The sequence below is a fragment of the Oryza sativa genome, chromosome 5, assembly GCF_034140825.1.
Source record: "Oryza sativa Japonica Group chromosome 5, ASM3414082v1".
Taxonomy (NCBI): domain Eukaryota; kingdom Viridiplantae; phylum Streptophyta; class Magnoliopsida; order Poales; family Poaceae; genus Oryza; species Oryza sativa.
In genome coordinates, this window is record NC_089039.1 from 29,056,681 (window position 1) to 29,074,823 (window position 18,143).

Below are 18,143 nucleotides of genomic sequence, written 5' to 3' on the forward strand. Positions count from 1 at the left end.
TTTTTTTTTTCCTTTTTAGCGGGCCTATTCTGAGAAGGAATAAGTCTATTATGCCTCCCTCGTGATTAAATCGCGCTCAACTGTAAAACTGGGTATAACACCGAAGTTTCATATGTATAATCCGGTTCTCAGACCATCGAAGTAGTTGATTTGCACCAGTTTTTTAAGATGGGGAGACGTTATATGCCGGTTTGCGGTTGAGGCGGTTTTGCGGTAGAGGGATGCGATTCAATCAGAAACAAGACATGAGGGAGGCAAAATAGGCTTATTCATTCTGAGAAACTTAATAACTGTCGATATGGGCTTGGGGTTAAGACCAAATCGCGACGTGCTCGTCTGAAGTGGGCCCGATATGGCCTTGTTTGGAGAAGACGAAATGCCAGCCCATTCACGTGTGGGCTGAGTTGAGGCCCGTCTAAATGAGGCCTATGTGAGCTGCTGGCTTTGCAATCCACCTAGTACCGGTGGCACGGCTGACGGAGAAATCAGTCCGCCGCCGCCGCCGCCGGCGGCGGCCCGGTCTTCTTGCCGCCACGCCGCGTGGACAACTCGAGCGGCGATGCAGGGATCAATGGCCATCAAATCTTGTAGCAGCGAAACAGAAAATGGAGATAATGGCATGATGGATACATTTTTTTACCAGTTTTGAGTTTATTTACACATGAGATGCACCAACGACCCTCCAAAAAGTTGCTGCTGCTACTTCACTCGGGGCAGCTTATTAGTTATTTAGTACACACATTTTAACGAGCGAAGAACTGCTAGTACTACACAATCTTTCTCGATCATCCGTCTTCCTGGGATCTTCCCTCGAGTTCTCTGCCATGTGGAATCAACGAGCTTGCATGTCCTAACCCCTCAAGAAAAGACGCACTGCACTGCATTTGCAGGTTCAGGGTTCAGAGATCTGTGGCATCAGCGAGCTCTCCTATATGACCTTCCCGTCCTTGATGGTCGCGTTCTTCAGGATCACCACGATTCCCGACCTTATGTAGTACCCTTCCTCAGGCCGATCACTTTCTTGGACACCCTATCAGCAACAGGTTGCAGTGTTCAGAATTTTGTATGAAACATGGGTTGGGAGGTTGCAACTTTGGAATTCCTTTTCGCTTGATCGCTTACCTCGCTGTTTGTGATGACCACGTTCCTTCCAACCCTCGCGTTCATGTCGATGATGCAGTTGCTACAATGCATCAAAAGACGGGTTTAGATCGCGCTCGAAACAGGATATTGCTAGATGTGTTCATAATGCATTGTGGTTCAAGCCTTCAGGTCAGTATCTCACTTTATCTTTGTGTTTTCCCCTACACCAATGGGGACCTTGCCTTCTGACAGTAGTCTTGAAATTTCATCTTCAGTTTCGTACAAATCCGCACCCATCATCATGGTATTCTGCAGGTGTTGTTTGCAACAATCCCAGTGTTGTTCAATTATGCTATACAGGCATATGCATATGGATTCAGTTTAATTTCATTGGTGAAAGAGAGTACCTTGAGCTCACATGCAGAGTTAAGGCGTGAGCGGACTCCAACTATCGAATGCTCGATGGTACATTCACGCAAGAAACAGCCATGGGAAATTATCGCATCTTTAATCTGCACGCACAAATTCCGAAATCAGATATGAAACACGCATATTAAAGTTTGATATAGAAAGTTCATTCCATGCGACTCATACCCTGCATTTATCTGACTTTGTTGGCGGCAAATATCGAGGTGAAGTGAAGAAGGGAGTTTTTGGATCATAAAACTCAAACTTGGGAGGCTGCAATGGAGGAACTTGTGAGTAAATAGAGAATGAAAGTATTAAATATGTTGCAAAGTCTGAACTGTACTTAACAATTGTACAGATCTATTAAATGCATTATTCAGATGTGTTACAATCCAACTACCTCTACAGTTTGAGAGTGCTAAAATTTTGAAGCAGACCAAATACCTGCTCGCAAAGGGCCATGTTTGCATCAAAGAACGATCTGATCGTTCCAATGTCTTCCCAGTAGTCAGCGAAGACATATGCCTATAAACAACAAAAGCAGATGGATGTTCAGTTCACGCCACAAGGCGGACATGATTGCACAAACTACATTTGGTGCAAGTAGGCAATTCAGACTGAATGTGGACTATTACTGAATTGAACATGAGGCATGACTTCCCAAACAGGTGAAAGGAAATCACATAATAGTGCTCAAGCTTAAAAACTTTTACCTGTACATTGTGCTCATGTAAAGCTCTTGGGAGGATTTCAGACCCAAAGTCATGTAGTTCTGCATATCTTGACCTAAAGTGACACTGTTAGACTACAATTCTATATTTCTATAGCATGTGCCCTGTAGGAGAAACCATACTACTGCAATAAGATTCTTACTTTAGAAGGTTTAAAAGAACATCTCTTTTGAAGACATAAACTCCCATCGAAGCAATGTAGGGAAATTTAGTCGGGTCGTCTATGGCAAAATTGAGAAAGCTGGTATCCACTTTCTGCAATGATCAATGACTTATACTTCAGATACTGCAATTAAGTTCAAATATATATCTGAGTATGGGATAAGGTTAATTCTAACCATTGCTTCCAAGTCAGTGCCCTTGGGTTTTTCAGAAAATTGAATTACACGGCCTGAACTGTCGAACTTCACTAGTCCATAGTCAGATGCTCGACTACCATAATAAAGAAAACCAAATCAGGATGCTCTGCATTTTCTGAGGACAAATGCTGATAATATTATCTAACTTTTGGAATATTGTACAATCGATATACCTCTCTCCAACAGGAGCACATGATAAAGTAATGTCAGCATTGTCATCAACATGTTTCTGCAAACGGTGAATGGCATATATTGAAGAGTCAGCCAGTTCAAAAGAAAAGCATGTGGAAAAGTACAGAAGAATGAGGCCAGGACAAACCTGCACAAGCTCCATGTAGTCCATACGATAAAGCTGATCTCCTGACAAGATTAAAATGTGTTCTATAGCTTTATGCTTGTAATAGTCCTGAACAGATACATCAGAAACATTACATACAACATAGTGAGTATTACTTTAGTGATACAGATCCAAGTATGAGCTGCAGATCCACCGTGTGCTTCTAAACAGTATTTACCTCAAGAACCCAGATAAATTTTCTAACTGCATCTGCTGTACCCTGGAACCAACCAGCAGCCTCCCCAGGCATTTGTGTAGCGGCTAATACCTTCAATTGGCAAAAATCATTTCAGTTAATGTGAGCTGTGACTGTTTCTTCACCAAGTCAACAACCACGCAAATCATCGAAGAACATAAGCATCACAGGTCAAGGTGAATTACCTCAACAGATCCATCAGTAAAGTTGATTCCACCACCAAGGTACGTACGATGAATGTGACGATTAAGAGATGCTGAGTTGAATTGAGTCATTATGAATATCTTGTTTATGCCACTGTTGAAACAGTTGCTCATGGGGATATCGATAAGCCTATAGCATCCTCCAATAGGAACCTATGTTATGCAACAAAAGGAAAGAAACAAAGATTAGGCCAGGAATTTCAAGATGACTGAACTCTGAACAAGCCACATGATAGTCTTTGATAGCGTTGAGCTTGAAAAGAAATCATGTTGGCTAAAGTGGAACCGTGGAGGGCACCATGGGGACCAGCTACCAAAATCATTGGGCCACAGCCAAATACTAATTTATACACAATGCTCAAACATGCTACTGAATTAGCTAAACTTTTAACTGGTGTCATGCATATCAATTGCCATGCTTCTGATTCATGTCGACTTGTCAAACTCAAAGCAGGCAAATCAAACTGAGAATTCCTTGCAAATGGTACCCCTTTACTGCAAAAAGCCTATCAACTTGAAACTTAATAAACCTCAGAAATTGAATGTATCATCTTACAGCAGGCGTGGCCCTTGTGCTTGTGAGAGGAAAAAGTTGAGTCCCGGTGCCACCACCCAATATAACAGCAGCAACCTCATTTGGATCCGCAAAGTTCCTCCGGAATGATGTTCGGACATGCTGTAATAATTTTTCATACAGGGTTTAGATATGCTAACAGCTAATAGCATTCGATAGCAAAAGGACAGTGAGAAACCACCAATTTGATAACTGACAGTATGAAACTTACAAGAGTGTCTGGGCCAGCATCTGAGGTGAGCACACATTGTGCACCGTTTTTGGTGCCCCTATAACCAAGACACATCCTCCTCACTGCTCTATCATGCTTGATGCTGCTACTGTCCCCGATCTTCAATCTATCACTAGCTGAGCCCTCACCACCTCTCCTTATTGGGCTCACGCATGCTTTACCCTCTAAGGGAAACACACTGCTGAACTGCATCGTTGAAATTCACCTGCAAGGTAACAAAGTCAATAGCCTTTAACAATTAACTACTCTCGGATACCTCTTCACTATGTAATATTTTTAGCATCACAAGGCAGATACAGGCCAAAAACTAGATTAGAGCAAGGAAAGTGACCATCCTTTCTTTGGTCTAAGGCTCTAAGCTTCTGAAAAAAGAACTACAAAGTCAAGCAAAAAAAAAGAGCTATCTTTTTTCACGGTCCATAAGTAATTAGGACAGTGTAAGGGATCAGAACAATGATCACGGAATACAGGACAGTGTAGGGGCCCTTGATGGATACACCACCAAGATTTTGAAAGCGAAGGAACGAAGTAGTAGTACTACGCATCAACCAAGAAAGCTATAGAAAAGACTTTATGCCTTCTTTTGAGGACGTAGTCATGTGAATCACAAGATCTAAAGCTCACCCGGGATTAGAATCTCACTTCTTCCGAAAATCTGAACCGACGACGACGCAAAGTAGAACAGAACGCTTTATAAATGAACTACTATACCTGAACGGAGTGAGTGATGACAAGTTGGTAGAAATAGCCGCAAAGTCGAACACCGACGCCCCAAACTGAATCTTCAGAAAACTAATCTTTTTTTTTAGGCTTGACGGAACATTTTTTTTCTTGTCGTCAGGAGAGCAAAGCACAACATATGCACAGGAGGATTTCACAACCAAATGGGATTTGGGTAGCTTTACATCCAAATGGGAACGGGAGCTTTTCTCAACGCGAGAAAGCTGCAAGTTTTTCGATTATTCTAAGGACAGAAATGATGAAACGAAGCTGGTCAGAAGCCAAAAATATGCATAGAGAAGAGCACGGTGCACAGGATCCAAGAACGACCCTATATTTGTTGGAAAATGAAAACAAATGGGGGAGAAATCACCCCCAATCCACCGCAAACATCAAGAAACAGGCTCGATACAGCCATAGGTGCACAAAATCGCATCCAAATAAATATGCACCGTTATACGCCAATAACAATTGTTGCAACAAATTAAGTTCAGGAAATTTTATCTGCATGCCATGAGAATATAGAAATTAAGAACCACCCACGCTCTCCATCCCGGAAATTCATATCAAAACTTGCAGAAACACACCGCCCAAACTTGCCGCGAAATTTCAAAGCAACAAAACTAGATACGCGTGCATTTCTTGGACGCATCAACAGAGAAAGCATTTCGCCACCCAATTTCAGGACCAAACAGCACACGCAAAACTCCGAGAGGCGAGAACGCGCCCACAACCTTTCCACCAGAATCATCAAAGAAACATCCACAATGCACACGCACACACATGCGCAGGGAAGACAGCGTCCAGAGAGGTAGGAAGAAATGTTATTACCTAGGAAGGATGGCCGGATGGATGGATGGATCGAAGATAGAAGAGAGATCAAGAAAAGGAAAGGCCCTTTAGGGGAGGAAATGGCTCCAGGGAAAGAGGAGGAAAGATGCGGTGGCTGCCGCGATGGTGTGGGAAGGGTGGTGATGTGGAGCTCCCCCTTATAAAGCGGGGGAGGGCGTGGGGCGTTGGAGTGGAGTGAAGAAGGAGAGGAGAGGAGAGGAGAGGAGGCGTGATTGCCTGAACCTGAACGGGAAGCTGAACGGGGGGGAGGAGAGAAAGAAGGCAAACGGGAACGAGCGGTGCGAGAGGGAGGGGAAACAGCGAGGCTGGCGTTCGTGAGGCGAAGGTGGCAGGGCAGCGCCTCGTTTCGTTTGGCGTTTCGCCCGCCCCATGTGGGGGAAGGAGGCGAGCGAGAGAATTCACGGTATACGTACGTACTCCCCCCCACCGTCCCCTTCGCTTTCACGTTTTTCTCCTCTCCCCATCCACCGCTCGCCATGCTGATTTGCCGCCGATGCCATCTGCCTCCCATCCGGGCGGTCTACCACGTTATTGTTTCAGCGATGTGTGTTTCCTGTCCTTGTACGGCGCTTCTTATTTACGCGAAAATAAAGAGCTAGTAAATGACTTTCACGGGAAAGTCATTAATTAAAAATTATTTAATTTTTAATTTTTATTACAAATTAAATTTAATATTTGATGTTTAAAGCACCTTTTATATAAAAAAATTTCGTACAGAACGCATATCCAGTAGCTTTAAAAACGTGTTAATGAAAACCAATGTAAAATCTAAATCTTCGTCGGAAAAAAATAGGGTCATCGCTCTTCCAATAGTTTGACTATTACTACTCTCGTCCTAAAATATTGCTATCTGATCTATCCTAGAACAATGAATTTGAATAAATCTAGGTAGCAATATTTTAAGACGGAGGAAGTACCGTTTTACTACATGCAAATGACCAGCGCCTTGTACAAGTGGGAGAATGGTGACAATCGTGCACCGGAGCCTTGCAGGACCTATGACACCCAACAGTACGATAAAACGAATCCAAATAGCTCTTGCTTGTCTTTTAAAACCTGTCCTTTTGCATCTCGGTGTTCCTTTATTATTTCGGCACTAATATAGTACTGTTCTTTCTCTCTTTCAGTTACTATTGGAGCGTCGTTTTTTTCACGCCAAGACCAATCAGTACAAGACTAGTAGAGCCATCCAGCCTCCCTCGTCGTCGTCGTCTTCTCCGCGGCAGGAAGGGCCCGGAACCAACGGTGGAAATCGCGCGGCAGCAGCAGCGGTAGTACAGCACGGCGCGCCTACTGCCGCGCGGTGGGCCTGGGGTGGCTGTCCTACGGCGATCGAGGAGGACGAACGGACGGAGGAGGAGGAGCCGAGAGCGCCTCTGGTCTCGCCACGCGCGGGCCCTCGTGGCGCACGGCGACTAGCGGGCGATCCACCCGCTTGTCCTCACGCGCGACCCACCACCCCACCTCGGATCGTACTGGTGCTCGTGTTGCGTCCCCAGCGGCCAGCGCCAGCGGCTGCCTACACACGTGCCCTGTAGCCTGCTGCTTACCAGTTTTATAAAACCATACTGTTATTGTGGTTATCATATATATCAACTATTTTAGTTTTTTAAACTATGATATATCTCACGATAACAGTTAAATCATAAGTGACAATAATTTCACCCTAAACAATTTGTGCTACTGTTACTGCTTGCTCTCTTTGCTCCGGATGGATGTCTCACTCCCTCTCCTGGATCCATGGAGGGATTTGCACTGCTCAGTCAGTGCGTGCATGAACGGACTTTGAATTCTGAGGCTTCTGACTTATATGAGCACGGATTAATTGATATGCGGTGCTTGATTGCTTAATTTGTGATGTGTTTCAACACAAGGCTACCAATTGGCTATAAGAGCAAGTTTAATAGTATAGCTAACTACTAGCTCTAATTCATCTATAGCCAATCTAATAGCTCATTCATACAATAGTTACATACTACACTATTAATATCTGGTCCCACCTGTCATACACACACTTCGTCTTGGAGTCCGTGCTACAGCTAGCTATAAATTTGTAGTCCGCTGCCCTTCTCTCTCCTCATTTATCTGCTTAAAATATGTTTGCAGCTGGCTTATAGCTTGTTATTGTACCTTCTCTAATAGAAAAAGGCGTGCTGATTTCCCCCTTCTTTCCCCCCACCCCTTTTGTACTTTACGTGTAATGAATACTGAATAAAAATCATGAACTTTAATTGTGTTCTTTCGGACGCAAGACGAACGTAATAAAAAGTGGAAGCAATTAATAAGTGGGGTACGAAAAAATTGAAAGAAACAGCAAGACTTTAATCAGGAGATCACACGTAAGCGACGAGATTAGAGAGGACGTGTAACCAAATCACATGGTGTCGTCGAGTGCCTGGACAGAGATCGATCCATACGTACGGTTCGTTCTTCTCATTTCACGCAATATTCTTTACCGAACATGCATTCACCTAGGAGTAGCTAATAGGTGACGCCGTGTTGGCAACTTGGCATTCGCGTTCAGTTTCTCGTCCACTAATTGGAGGCTGCGTTTTCAGTCCCAGTCAGCTAAAACCTTGTTGAGCGGTGCTATCCCTGTACGAGAATGCAAGACAACCACAGCTCGTATCGATATGTACAAACAAGCTATAAATTCTGAACACATATCACAAGTTAGGTGTGCATTGCCGCGACTCAGCAATACACCTCACTGCTCTGAAAATGATGGTAAAATTTGCAGGAAAAAAGAGCGAAATCATGCACGCGGATCGGGCAAATGTGCGGACGATATGCTAGCAGAGGCAAAGCATCGCTGTCGGGTGCCGAACTGCCGATCGGCCGGTTTTCCCTTTCACGGCTTTCACCTAAGTGTCGAGATATTTAACCATTTGCCATATTTAGATGTGGTAATTAATTTTTTGCCACTGGGCTCACATGTCATAGACATATGTGGACCCACATTTCATTGAGATAGCGGTGACAAATAGTTATTTATTAAATCTAAACGTGGCAAATAGTTAAAAGCCCCGTCAGTGTCGCCTGTGCAGTGCGCACTAAACATCGATCGCCATATCTTCAGCTCGCGCACCGCAGAGATAGAATTGAGAATTCTCTCCTCCAATTACCATCCTGCAAGTTGGTTGGGCCGACGACTCAAGCACACGGATACTATGCTCAGGCGTTCAGCTAGGCGTATGCAAGAGATGGAAGCTGCGACTGCGAGCGAGTCCCATCTCCCATGGTGGCTGTGCCCGAGCCCTGCACATGATTGCTGCAGGTGCACGATGCACACTGCACACAGTGGCCCCTGGGTCGGACGCAGCTACACTGTACTCACTGCTCAGCTTGTTTGCTGCGTACTATTGTAACTTCAAGCATCACACATGGGGATCGCTGGCTAGCTAGCTGCAGCGTGCCAGACGTGGCGATTTTTTGTCTGCTGTGTTGTATCTGGACACGGTAAAATGTTGGCCGGCTGTGTCTGGATATACGAATTGAACACGCAGCACGCTGCAACACGTACGAGCAGAAACCAACAACTACTCGAGTCGTAAGGCATCATCCATTGCTGTCCGCGACCACGGCTAGAAGAATAATCGTGGAGCGATGATGCATCGAACAGAATCTGTCAGGCAATGCGCCTCTCTTCTCTTCTCTTTTTCCGGCATGAGGAGTGTGTTGCCATACAAGCTGTCAGAAACGAGAGCTAGATAAATGCTCCGTCCAAGTAGCAAGTACTACTAGAACTAATGAGCCATCAGCCATGGCAGCCACGCCGTTAGGCCATTCGCCGTGGGCTTACGTGGCATTCAGCCTCCACACCAAAAACCGAATATTCCCTGCCACATCGTCAAACCGTGCAGCTTGCTCAGGTCCGAGTAGCCAAGTTTGGCTACGAGTTCCTCAGGTCTCGGTGGGACCCACACTCGTGCTAGAGGAGAGAGGGGAGAGGGGCGAGGCAGCCGACGGGCTGGAGGAGGAGGCGATAGCGGGGGAGGAGAAGAGGAGGTTGGCGCCACCGTCGTCGCCGTCCCGGCAGGTCAAAGCGCCACAGCCAACTTGAGGTCGTCGCTGGCGAGGTCACTCCATGGACTGGGAGAGGAGGAGAGGCGCCGACCGAGGGAGGAGACGAGGGGTGATTCTCGGCCGCCCCGGCGTCAGCGCCGACACTCCGCCCGTCTCCATCGTCGCCCGAGCCCCCGCGTCGGCGCCGCAGCTCCGCTTGGCCCCGCCGCCAGGCGTCAGATCTGGCCACCCCGCAGCCCGGGGCCCGGCGCCGCAGCCGTAACTCCGCCTGGCCCCGCTACCGCCGCCGCCGCCAGGCGTCAGATCTGGCCGCCCCGCCGCCCGGGCCCTAGCGTCGGTGCGGCAGCTCCGCTTGGCCCCGCCGTTGTCGCCCATGGCGAGCTCCGCCCGTCGCGCGATAGAGGAAGGGGAAAGGCATCGGTGGTTGAGGAGAGAGGGAGGGGAAAAAGTTGAGAAAAAGGAGTTTTTTTTATTGCTGTGGACCCCACTTGAGGCTTTATAGCATTGTGGGATTTGTAGCTAACATTATTTATAGATATTTTTGAGCCTATGTGGCACACCAAGTCCGGTACTATGGCCTGACACATTGCTAATGCCCTCATTGAACCGTACCCAAGTCACAGCACGTGTGCGTCTCCATGTGAATGAACAGTACTACTTCTGTAGCCGGTGATAAGCTTAGGTCGCCCTATGTGTCACGAGAATCAAACTAGCGCAACAAATTCCTTCCCTTCACCTTTTTGCTGTTTTGTGTTTTTCCATTCAGTCACAGTAACTGGCAATCTTTACTTCTCTTAAAGGTGAATAACTAACATGATCATTGAACTTTCGTAACTTTTATTTAATGATCAATTTAGTCCTTAACATTTTATATTGTCCAAACAAATCCCTAAAATTCATTATATGATTTAATATAGTCCTTAGACCCTCTAAAAATACCATTTGTACATGCCATATCTTCTATGCATGCAAATTGAATATTTAAATGTCCATTACACCTTTATGTTTTCATATGAAATAAAGAAAAACTATTGAGAAAAAACAAAAAAAAAGGTTTTGGCCATTAGCAAAAATATGTAGCATTGGTAAATTTTTTTTTTGCCATTTTCCTTTATTTTATGATTGCTTCTTCTTGTTTTTCCCTTTGTTTTTTTATAGAAAATGTAAGGTTAAAATGGTCATTTAAATGTTAACTTTACATGTATGAATGATGTGGCATGTCAACGTGGCATTTTTAGGTGGGTCCAAGGATTATATTAAACCGCATAATAATCTTTAGGGACTTGTTTGGATATTATAAAACATTAAGAACTAATTCGACTTCTGAGTAAAAGTTGAAGGACTGAACTGGTTATTCACCCTTCTCTTAATACAAAGATACATTAGAGGGTGTTTTGGAGAGAGGGACTCCAAAACTTCTTATCCCTCTCTCCCAAATACCCCCTTGGCCTGTTTGGTTGGAGGGAGTTTTTAGGAGGGATTGAAAGTTTAGAGGGGTGAGGCTATTAAGTGTTTTGTTTGATTGGGAGACATGTGAATTTTGGTGGGATGTGGATGAGGAATTGAGGAAGGAATTCCCTCCGTTTCAATACCTGGGTAGGGCAGGTAATTGGGAGGAAATTCCTCATTTACTTTGTCTAAGCAAATCTCAGCCATCCGTTTTTATTAATGACCCAATCTCCAACTAAATTCCCTATCAATTTCCATCACCTCTACCAAACAAGATATTGGGATTAATCTCATCATTAATTCCCTCATGTAAACTCTCAATCTCTTTCCCTCGAGTTACCAAACAAGCCGCCTAAGTCTTTTATCTATTTTTGGAAAAAAAAGAACAGTACTACTTGTGGAAGCCGACGTGTCCAATTTGGATGGACTAGTGAAACTGGTGAACTTCCTCAAGGGCTCCACACCATAATCGGTTGTCCATTACTCATAAGCCATTTTTAACTTATTAGAAAATAAAAATTAATTTATATGTAAAACTTTCTTTGACAACTTAAAACCAGTAATTAAAAAAATGTTGAAAATATCTTAAAATTAACTGCAAAATTAAATTTTAAAATTTAAATTTTAGCTTTTAGCTTCGATTTATTAGAGCAATCGATGTGCTCCCATATCTGAGACCAAATCCTACAGCTAATTCTTCATTTATTACTTGTACTGTTGACCGTTACTGTTTTAACTTGAATTATTAATAGTATTTAATAGCGAACTTATCATGTTCTTGCCCGTTCATCCGGCCTTGCAGTTGCAGGCTTGCAGCTTGCATATGGCCATTGATATCATGTGGGCCGACGCGCAGAGAGGCTGTGCCGAGGCGGATCACCAGAGAGAAGCCAGCTCGGCCCTCAAACTAATCAACAGCCGAAAAGTATTTGGGCCGGGAGGAGATTGCCGAAATGTAGTTGGGCCGAGGCAAAAGCCAAGCAGTATATGTTCGGGGAGACTAGGAATAAGTCCACTTGTTGTCCCCATATTTACGTCAAGTTTAATGACATCTCTAAACCGTAATACTGAAAATCATGAAACCCAACTTGTAAAACCGGATTAATTAAGTTCTCCAATAGTAGATAGTTGGTTTTCACTGACATGGCAATTTAACTTGGTCCACTCGTGCTGACTAGACGCTTACATGGTTAGAAGGCGGGATTGGGATGGGGACGGCTAGGAACAGGGCGGCGGACGCCAGTGAAGGCACCCCGGTACATGCCGAAGCGCATGATGTCGAGGTTGGCAGAAAGCAAAATGTTTGGTGGCAGTGTCACGCTGATGTTTTCCTCGAGGGCCTTGCCTTCCACTGCCTGCTGGAGGAGAGCGTGCAGCATCCACATCGCCCCATCTGCGAATACGCCCATGGAGATCGCCCCCAAGACGGCGGCAGTGCCCGTTGGGGACCGACGGCCGGTGGAGCTCACCGGGGAGGGCATGGGCCTGAAGAAGGTGTGAGAAGAGAGAGAGAGAGAGAGAGAGAGAGAGAGAGAGAGAGATAGGAGTCTCGCAGAGCCAGCACATCTACCACCTCTTGCTCCAGCTTCCACATCATACAAGGGAGCCAATACCGTCACAAAAAACTGCCCCATGTCCTCTCCGACCATCTCCACTTCCCTCTCATGGAGGACGGCTGAGCTTGAGCTCGGATGGGCTCTACATCGAGTGGCGCAGAGCACAACGTGAGTGGTTGGGGAAAGGAATAAGTTCACTTTGGGTCCCTCTATTTGTCGCCCAGTCCGATTTTCGTTCCTTGACCGCAAAACCGGATACGACCCGTCCCTCAACTTACGAAAACCAGACAAACGAGGTTCCTTAGTGGTTTTGGCTAACGTGGCGCCTACGTGGCTAATTTGACTCGGTCGTCATCTGACGTGGCATTGACGTGGTGCTTACGTGGCAATTCGATCTAGAAAAATAATAAAGCTCGTGGGCCCCACATGTCATACTCACCCCCCCTCATCTTCTTCCTCCTCCCTTTCCATCTCCCCTCTCTCCATCTCTCTCCCATCCTCTCTCCAGCGGTCCAGCCTCCAGGCGCCACGGCTCATGGGGTCACGGGGAGGTCCGGCGGTGGTGGCCGGCGACGCGACAGCCGCCAGCGGCGGCGAGCTCCACCTCTCGGCGCAGCCGTGCGCGTTTCTGACCCCGCGCGCGCGTGGCTGTCTGACGGCGTGGGCGTGTCACACCCCGAAGTTTTCCTCCCAAGCCAAAATTGTAATTTATAAATGACCCTAAGAAAATACCGGTGCAAATCAGGAGAAAACCCTAAGAAAGTAATGCAAATAATAATCGGATTTGACATGTGGAATTTTTTTTCTTGAGTTCTACATGTCGAAATTCATTAACAGGATTTTTAGTGGAATTTTCAGAGCTCTAGAAATAATTTTAACCAGTTAAAATTGAGCCAGCAATATTGTAATTCTAGGGAAAATCCTTTTTCCTTTTTCTTTTTCTTTTCCCTCCCTTTTTCCTCCTTTTTTTCGAATGGGCCGCCGGCCCATTCTCCCCTTTCCTTCCCCCTCCCCCTTGCTGGGCCGGCCGCCCGCCTCCCTCCTCTCCCGGGGTCGCCGACAGGTGGGGCCCACCTGTCGGGTCTTTCCCCTTCCTCCGGCCGACGCCGCGCCCGCAACCGCCGCACCCGAAACCGCCGCCGCGTCCACGTCTCCGCCTCCTCCGGGCCACGTCGGCCACGCCCGCGCGTGCGCCGCGTCTCCCGCGCCCACTCTCCTCTCTCTCCCGCTCGCGTCCGCGCCCGAGATGGCCGGGATTCGATTTTTGAATCCCGCCTCTCTCTCTTCCCCCACTCCCCCACGTCGGCCGGCGATTCCCGCCTCTCCCGGCCACGTCCGGTCCTCTCTCCCCCTATTTAAGCATCGCCGTCGTCCCCTCTCACTTTTTCCCCATTCCGCCGTACTCTCTCGAGCCTCCCATCGCTCTCGCGCCGTGCGCCCATCCGCAGCCGCCGTTTCCGCTACTCCGGCCGCCGCTAGCCGCCGTTAGGGTCGCCGCCAGGCCGCGCCATCGCCGCCGTCGGGTTCGCGTGGCCGGGATCCACCCCGTCCACCTCTCCTCCGTCGAGGTTCGTCGCCGGAGCCCTCGTTCCCTCGCACTCGGGTGAGCACCACCTCTACCGCCGCCTTCGGCCATGGCTTCCGGTCGCCGTGGCTCATCTCCCTCTCTCTAATCCCTCTCTCCTCCTTCCTTAGGGCACCCCGAAGCTCGTCCGCTCGCCGACGTCGTCCTCCCGTGGCTTGCCGTCGCCGTTCGCCATCGTCTTCCTCCGCGCCGGCCACCCTCGGTGAGGCATCCCTTCCCCTCTTTTCCCCTTCCTCTCCTCTTAGTGCCGCGCCGCCGCTTCAAGTCGCGCGCTGTCGCCTTCGACCGCCGCCGCCTCGCGTGCCGCCGGTCGCTGCCGTCGTCGGTCGCATGCGTTGCCGGCAATGCGTTCGCGCGCGCGTCGTCGCCGTCGCCGCGGTCGGTCGGCCGGCCTTGAGCCAAGCCGAGCCGCGTGCCGCCGCCCTTTCTTTCCCTCTCCCGGGTCGCTGACCAGTGGGCCCCGCATGTCGGCGCCGCTCCTCCCCGGTCCGTGGACCCGATCCGCCGTGGACCGCCCTCTCCCGGGTCGCTGACCGGTGGGCCCCGCATGTCGGCGCCGCACTCCCTCCGTGCTGACGTCAGCCCTGGAATATATTGCGCAATAAATAGTTTAAGGTTTTTCTTGTATAGTATTAAACACAGTAAATCTTCTAAAAATCATAACTAATTCATCCGAGCTCCGTTTAAGCCCATTCAAGTCTCAGTAAATCAAGAAAACTGTGCAGAATCCATTAAAAATGGTTTTGTTCCCTGTTGCAGTAGTCTTATAGCCTGTTTGCAATGTTTGCTTTGTATGTCGCTAGATTCCGTTTCCTCCGACGCTCCGGTGTACTTCGAGATAGTCGCCGAGGTTCCTCCAGCAGCAGAGCAAGGCAAGTCATGCTTGTCACTTGAACATGTTGATCCTATATTGCAAATGCTCTATTGTTTTCTTTCAAATATTGCATTGTTTTATAATATTACTATGGGATGGTTACCTATTGTTACAGCCATGCTTTTCGGATACCATGCTCCTTTGTTAGCTTGGGGTTATAACATGATTAGAGTTTGGACTAGGAATTGCTTAGCCATGCTTAATTCAACTAGTTTACAACGGGGAAAATCATATTAATGTTTAGACTGTTGGTTCCAATGGTGTTGTTGGATTAGTGACACCGTTTTGGTGTTGGTTAATTAAAATAAACCACATGGTGGGCTGTGGGTGCATGGTTTTGCTGGTCGCACCCATGGCAGTTAAGGACCGGTTCGCGGGATGCCCTGGAAGAACTTATCGTACTTACCACAAGCCAGCGTGGGCAACGGCTGGACTTGTAGTGTATCTTTCCTCTAGTCGACGCATCCAGGCAAGGGTGGGCGTGATGGAGCGGGGCGGGCCCTGCGACGGCCTCTGTCACTTCCGGATTCACCTAGGCACGAGAGGGGACTGCCCGTTGCCCGCTGGGGACGGGGGTGAAACCTAAGGTGTGGTGTGCTTGGCTAGAGGGGGTTATGCGAAGGGTCCTGTCACGGCCTCTTTCCGGTATGTCGTGGTGGCATGTCGGCGCACGGAAACGTGTCGTGGGGCTGTGTCTTGTGGGTACAGTTGTACACCTCTGATCAGAGTAAAACTATTCGAATAGCCGTGCCCGCGGTTATGGGCGGTCAACCAGATTCACCGTGATTAGTCTCACCTTAGTGTAATCTTTTAATTTGGATAGTTTAGGTGGATGGTTGGGCCTGTCGCAACATGGGTTAGCGTTGGACAGTGGATAGTTGATGTTAATTAATTATTACAACTGTTTAAATCTTTCAATTTCTGTTTTTAAATGCTCGCTTTATGCAAATGAACCACTTCAGCTCTTCTTTGATGATTCCCTGCATCATACCCCTATTCCGGTATGACTTGCTGAGTACAGTGGGTAGTACTCAGTCTTGCTCTACTTTTCCCAACCCCAGAGTTCGAGTTCGGGTCAGATGAAGGTTTCTCCGAGGAGTAGGCTTTGTCCGTGCCGTCGAGGATGCCTGTGGAGTGGTGTTCCCGCTGCAGTTCAAGTCAAGGCTTAGCTCCTGTTGTCTTTCTTTCTTTCCGCTGCATTTATGTAAGACTTTTATGATGTTTGTAAGACGTGGATTTGAATGTCAACATTGTCGTTTGTGTACCCTGGCTGGTCCTGGACGGGGATTTTAATGCACATTCTGCTTGGAATTCTATTCGGGAATTTCTGGGCGTGACAGGGCGGCACGGATGGATTCATGAATCTAATCCCGCGCCAGCACGTAGCCCCCTCGCGACTCGACGGTGAGACTGCGACGGCCGGCGACGTCGCTCTCACGCCGGCGAGAGAGAGCACATCTTCAACTGCCAGCATTAATTTGCATCGAGAGAGAAAATTAGCAGTAGCATCAAATAATATCATTTCAGTTTCGTCGCAATTAAGCTAGCTAGCCATGTGAGGAGTCATTTCGATGCCTCGATCGATCATCGGCGTCGAAGAGGGGTCAAGAACTCAAGATTAGGCGATCGATTCCATCTGACTCATCGGCTGAATCATACGAGCTACCGTCAATTGAGTACTCGTACTAATGTACGCGTGTAAATGCTACTGACTGCATGAAAGAAACTGTACAAGTCCTGTGCTTACACAATGTACTACGGCCTAGCCATGATGTAGATGATGCAGCACAAGACCTTTTAATTAATTAATCGATCGACAAGCGATCCATGCATGCATGGGAGTAATTTACAGGCTTCGAGAGTTCATACACTGTTGCATTGCGACTTGCGAAAAACATAGTGCTACACTGAGAATTAATGATGGCCATCCGCAGCTAAGTGATGATCTGTGAGCAATTAGCAATTACCGGTTACTGACGAGAGGTGAGTAGGTAAAGGCATTATTAGCAAGAACTGCATTGGAACAAAGTTCATTCCGGTTGTCAAAACTCAAAACCCCAGCGAGCTGAGGCGTGAGAGCAACATCGCCAGCTGTCGCCGTCGCGTCGCGGGGGGGGGGGGGGGGGAGGGGGGCTACGTGCTGGCGCGGGATTAGATCCATGAATCCATCCGTGCCGCCCACGCCGTCAAACAGCCACGCGCGCGTGGGGTCAGAAACGCGCGCGGCTGCACGGCTGCGCCGAGAGGTGGAGCTCGCCGCTGCCGGCGGCTGTGGCGTTGCCGGCCGCCACCGCCGGACCTCCCCGTGACCCCGTGAGCCATGGTGCCTAGAGGCTGGAGAGGAGAGGAGAGAGATGGAGAGAGGGGAGATGGAGAGGGAGGAAGAAGATGAGGAGGTGAGTATGACACGTGGGGTCCACGTGGGTTCCACTATTTTTTATAATTATTTTATGTGTGAAAATGACATATGGGTCCCACAGACTTTATTATTTTTCCGAATCGAATTGCCACGTAAGCGCCACGTCAGTGCCATGTCAGATGAAGACCGAGTTAAATTAGCCACGTAGGCGCCACGTCAGCCAAAACCGCTATCAAAACCGCCGAGCGACCTCGTTTGCCCGGTTTTCGTAAGTTGAGGGACAGGTCATATCCGGTTTTGCGGTCAAGGGACAAAAATCGGATTAGGCGACAAATAGAGGGACCCAAAGTGAACTTATTCCTTGGGGAAAAAGAGAAGAGAAAGAAGTGAGCACTGATATGTGGGCTCACATATTTTTCTTCTCACTTACATGTGGACTCCTCATGTTTTTTTAATATTTCTTGCTGACTAGGATGTCACGTGAGCGAAACAAGTCTTTCATACTATCATGGTATTTGATTTGGACGGTTTTGACAGGATGAAGGGTAAAAGGATTTTGGTATTGTGTTTTAGGAATGCCAATTAAACTCGAGTGAAGA

General features: G+C 47.7%; 1 protein-coding gene and 1 long non-coding RNA gene across 3 annotated transcripts; one reads left to right on the top strand and one right to left on the bottom strand.

The window, feature by feature from the left end:
- Window positions 1-606: 606 nt before the first annotated feature.
- Window positions 607-6,068, bottom strand: LOC4339718 (glucose-1-phosphate adenylyltransferase large subunit 3, chloroplastic/amyloplastic-like). 2 transcript variants are annotated; one of them, XM_015784986.1, is made up of 16 exons: window positions 5,675-6,068; window positions 4,103-4,328; window positions 3,874-3,993; window positions 3,300-3,470; window positions 3,097-3,186; window positions 2,901-2,987; window positions 2,755-2,810; window positions 2,561-2,654; window positions 2,365-2,477; window positions 2,205-2,277; window positions 1,936-2,016; window positions 1,678-1,764; window positions 1,491-1,595; window positions 1,286-1,392; window positions 1,123-1,183; window positions 607-1,030 (listed from the first exon to the last, which is right to left on the bottom strand). In XM_015784986.1, the coding sequence occupies exons 2-16, from the start codon at window positions 4,313-4,315 to the stop codon at window positions 929-931; spliced, it is 1,560 nt and encodes a 519-aa protein (XP_015640472.1). In that variant the 5' UTR covers window positions 4,316-4,328; window positions 5,675-6,068; the 3' UTR covers window positions 607-928. The 2 variants fall into 2 exon arrangements, with proteins under 2 accessions (XP_015640472.1, XP_066166682.1); XM_066310585.1 differs by lacking the exon at window positions 5,675-6,068 and adding an exon at window positions 4,835-4,988.
- On the top strand, window positions 5,867-7,305 carry LOC136356549 (uncharacterized). Its single transcript, XR_010741415.1, has 2 exons — window positions 5,867-6,104; window positions 6,823-7,305. It is a non-coding gene; the product is annotated as an uncharacterized lncRNA (long non-coding RNA).
- Window positions 7,306-18,143: the final 10,838 nt, after the last annotated feature.

Coding starts and splice junctions, on each gene's coding strand:
- LOC4339718 (XM_015784986.1), bottom strand. CDS start 4,315: ATGCAGTTCAGCAGTGTGTTTCCCTTAGAGGGTAAAGCATGCGTGAGC. Junction 2,988..3,096: donor AATTTATCTGGGTTCTTGAG/GTAAATACTGTT, acceptor GTATCTGTTCAG/GACTATTACAAGCATAAAGC. Junction 2,017..2,204: donor TACATGAGCACAATGTACAG/GTAAAAGTTTTT, acceptor TGTTGTTTATAG/GCATATGTCTTCGCTGACTA.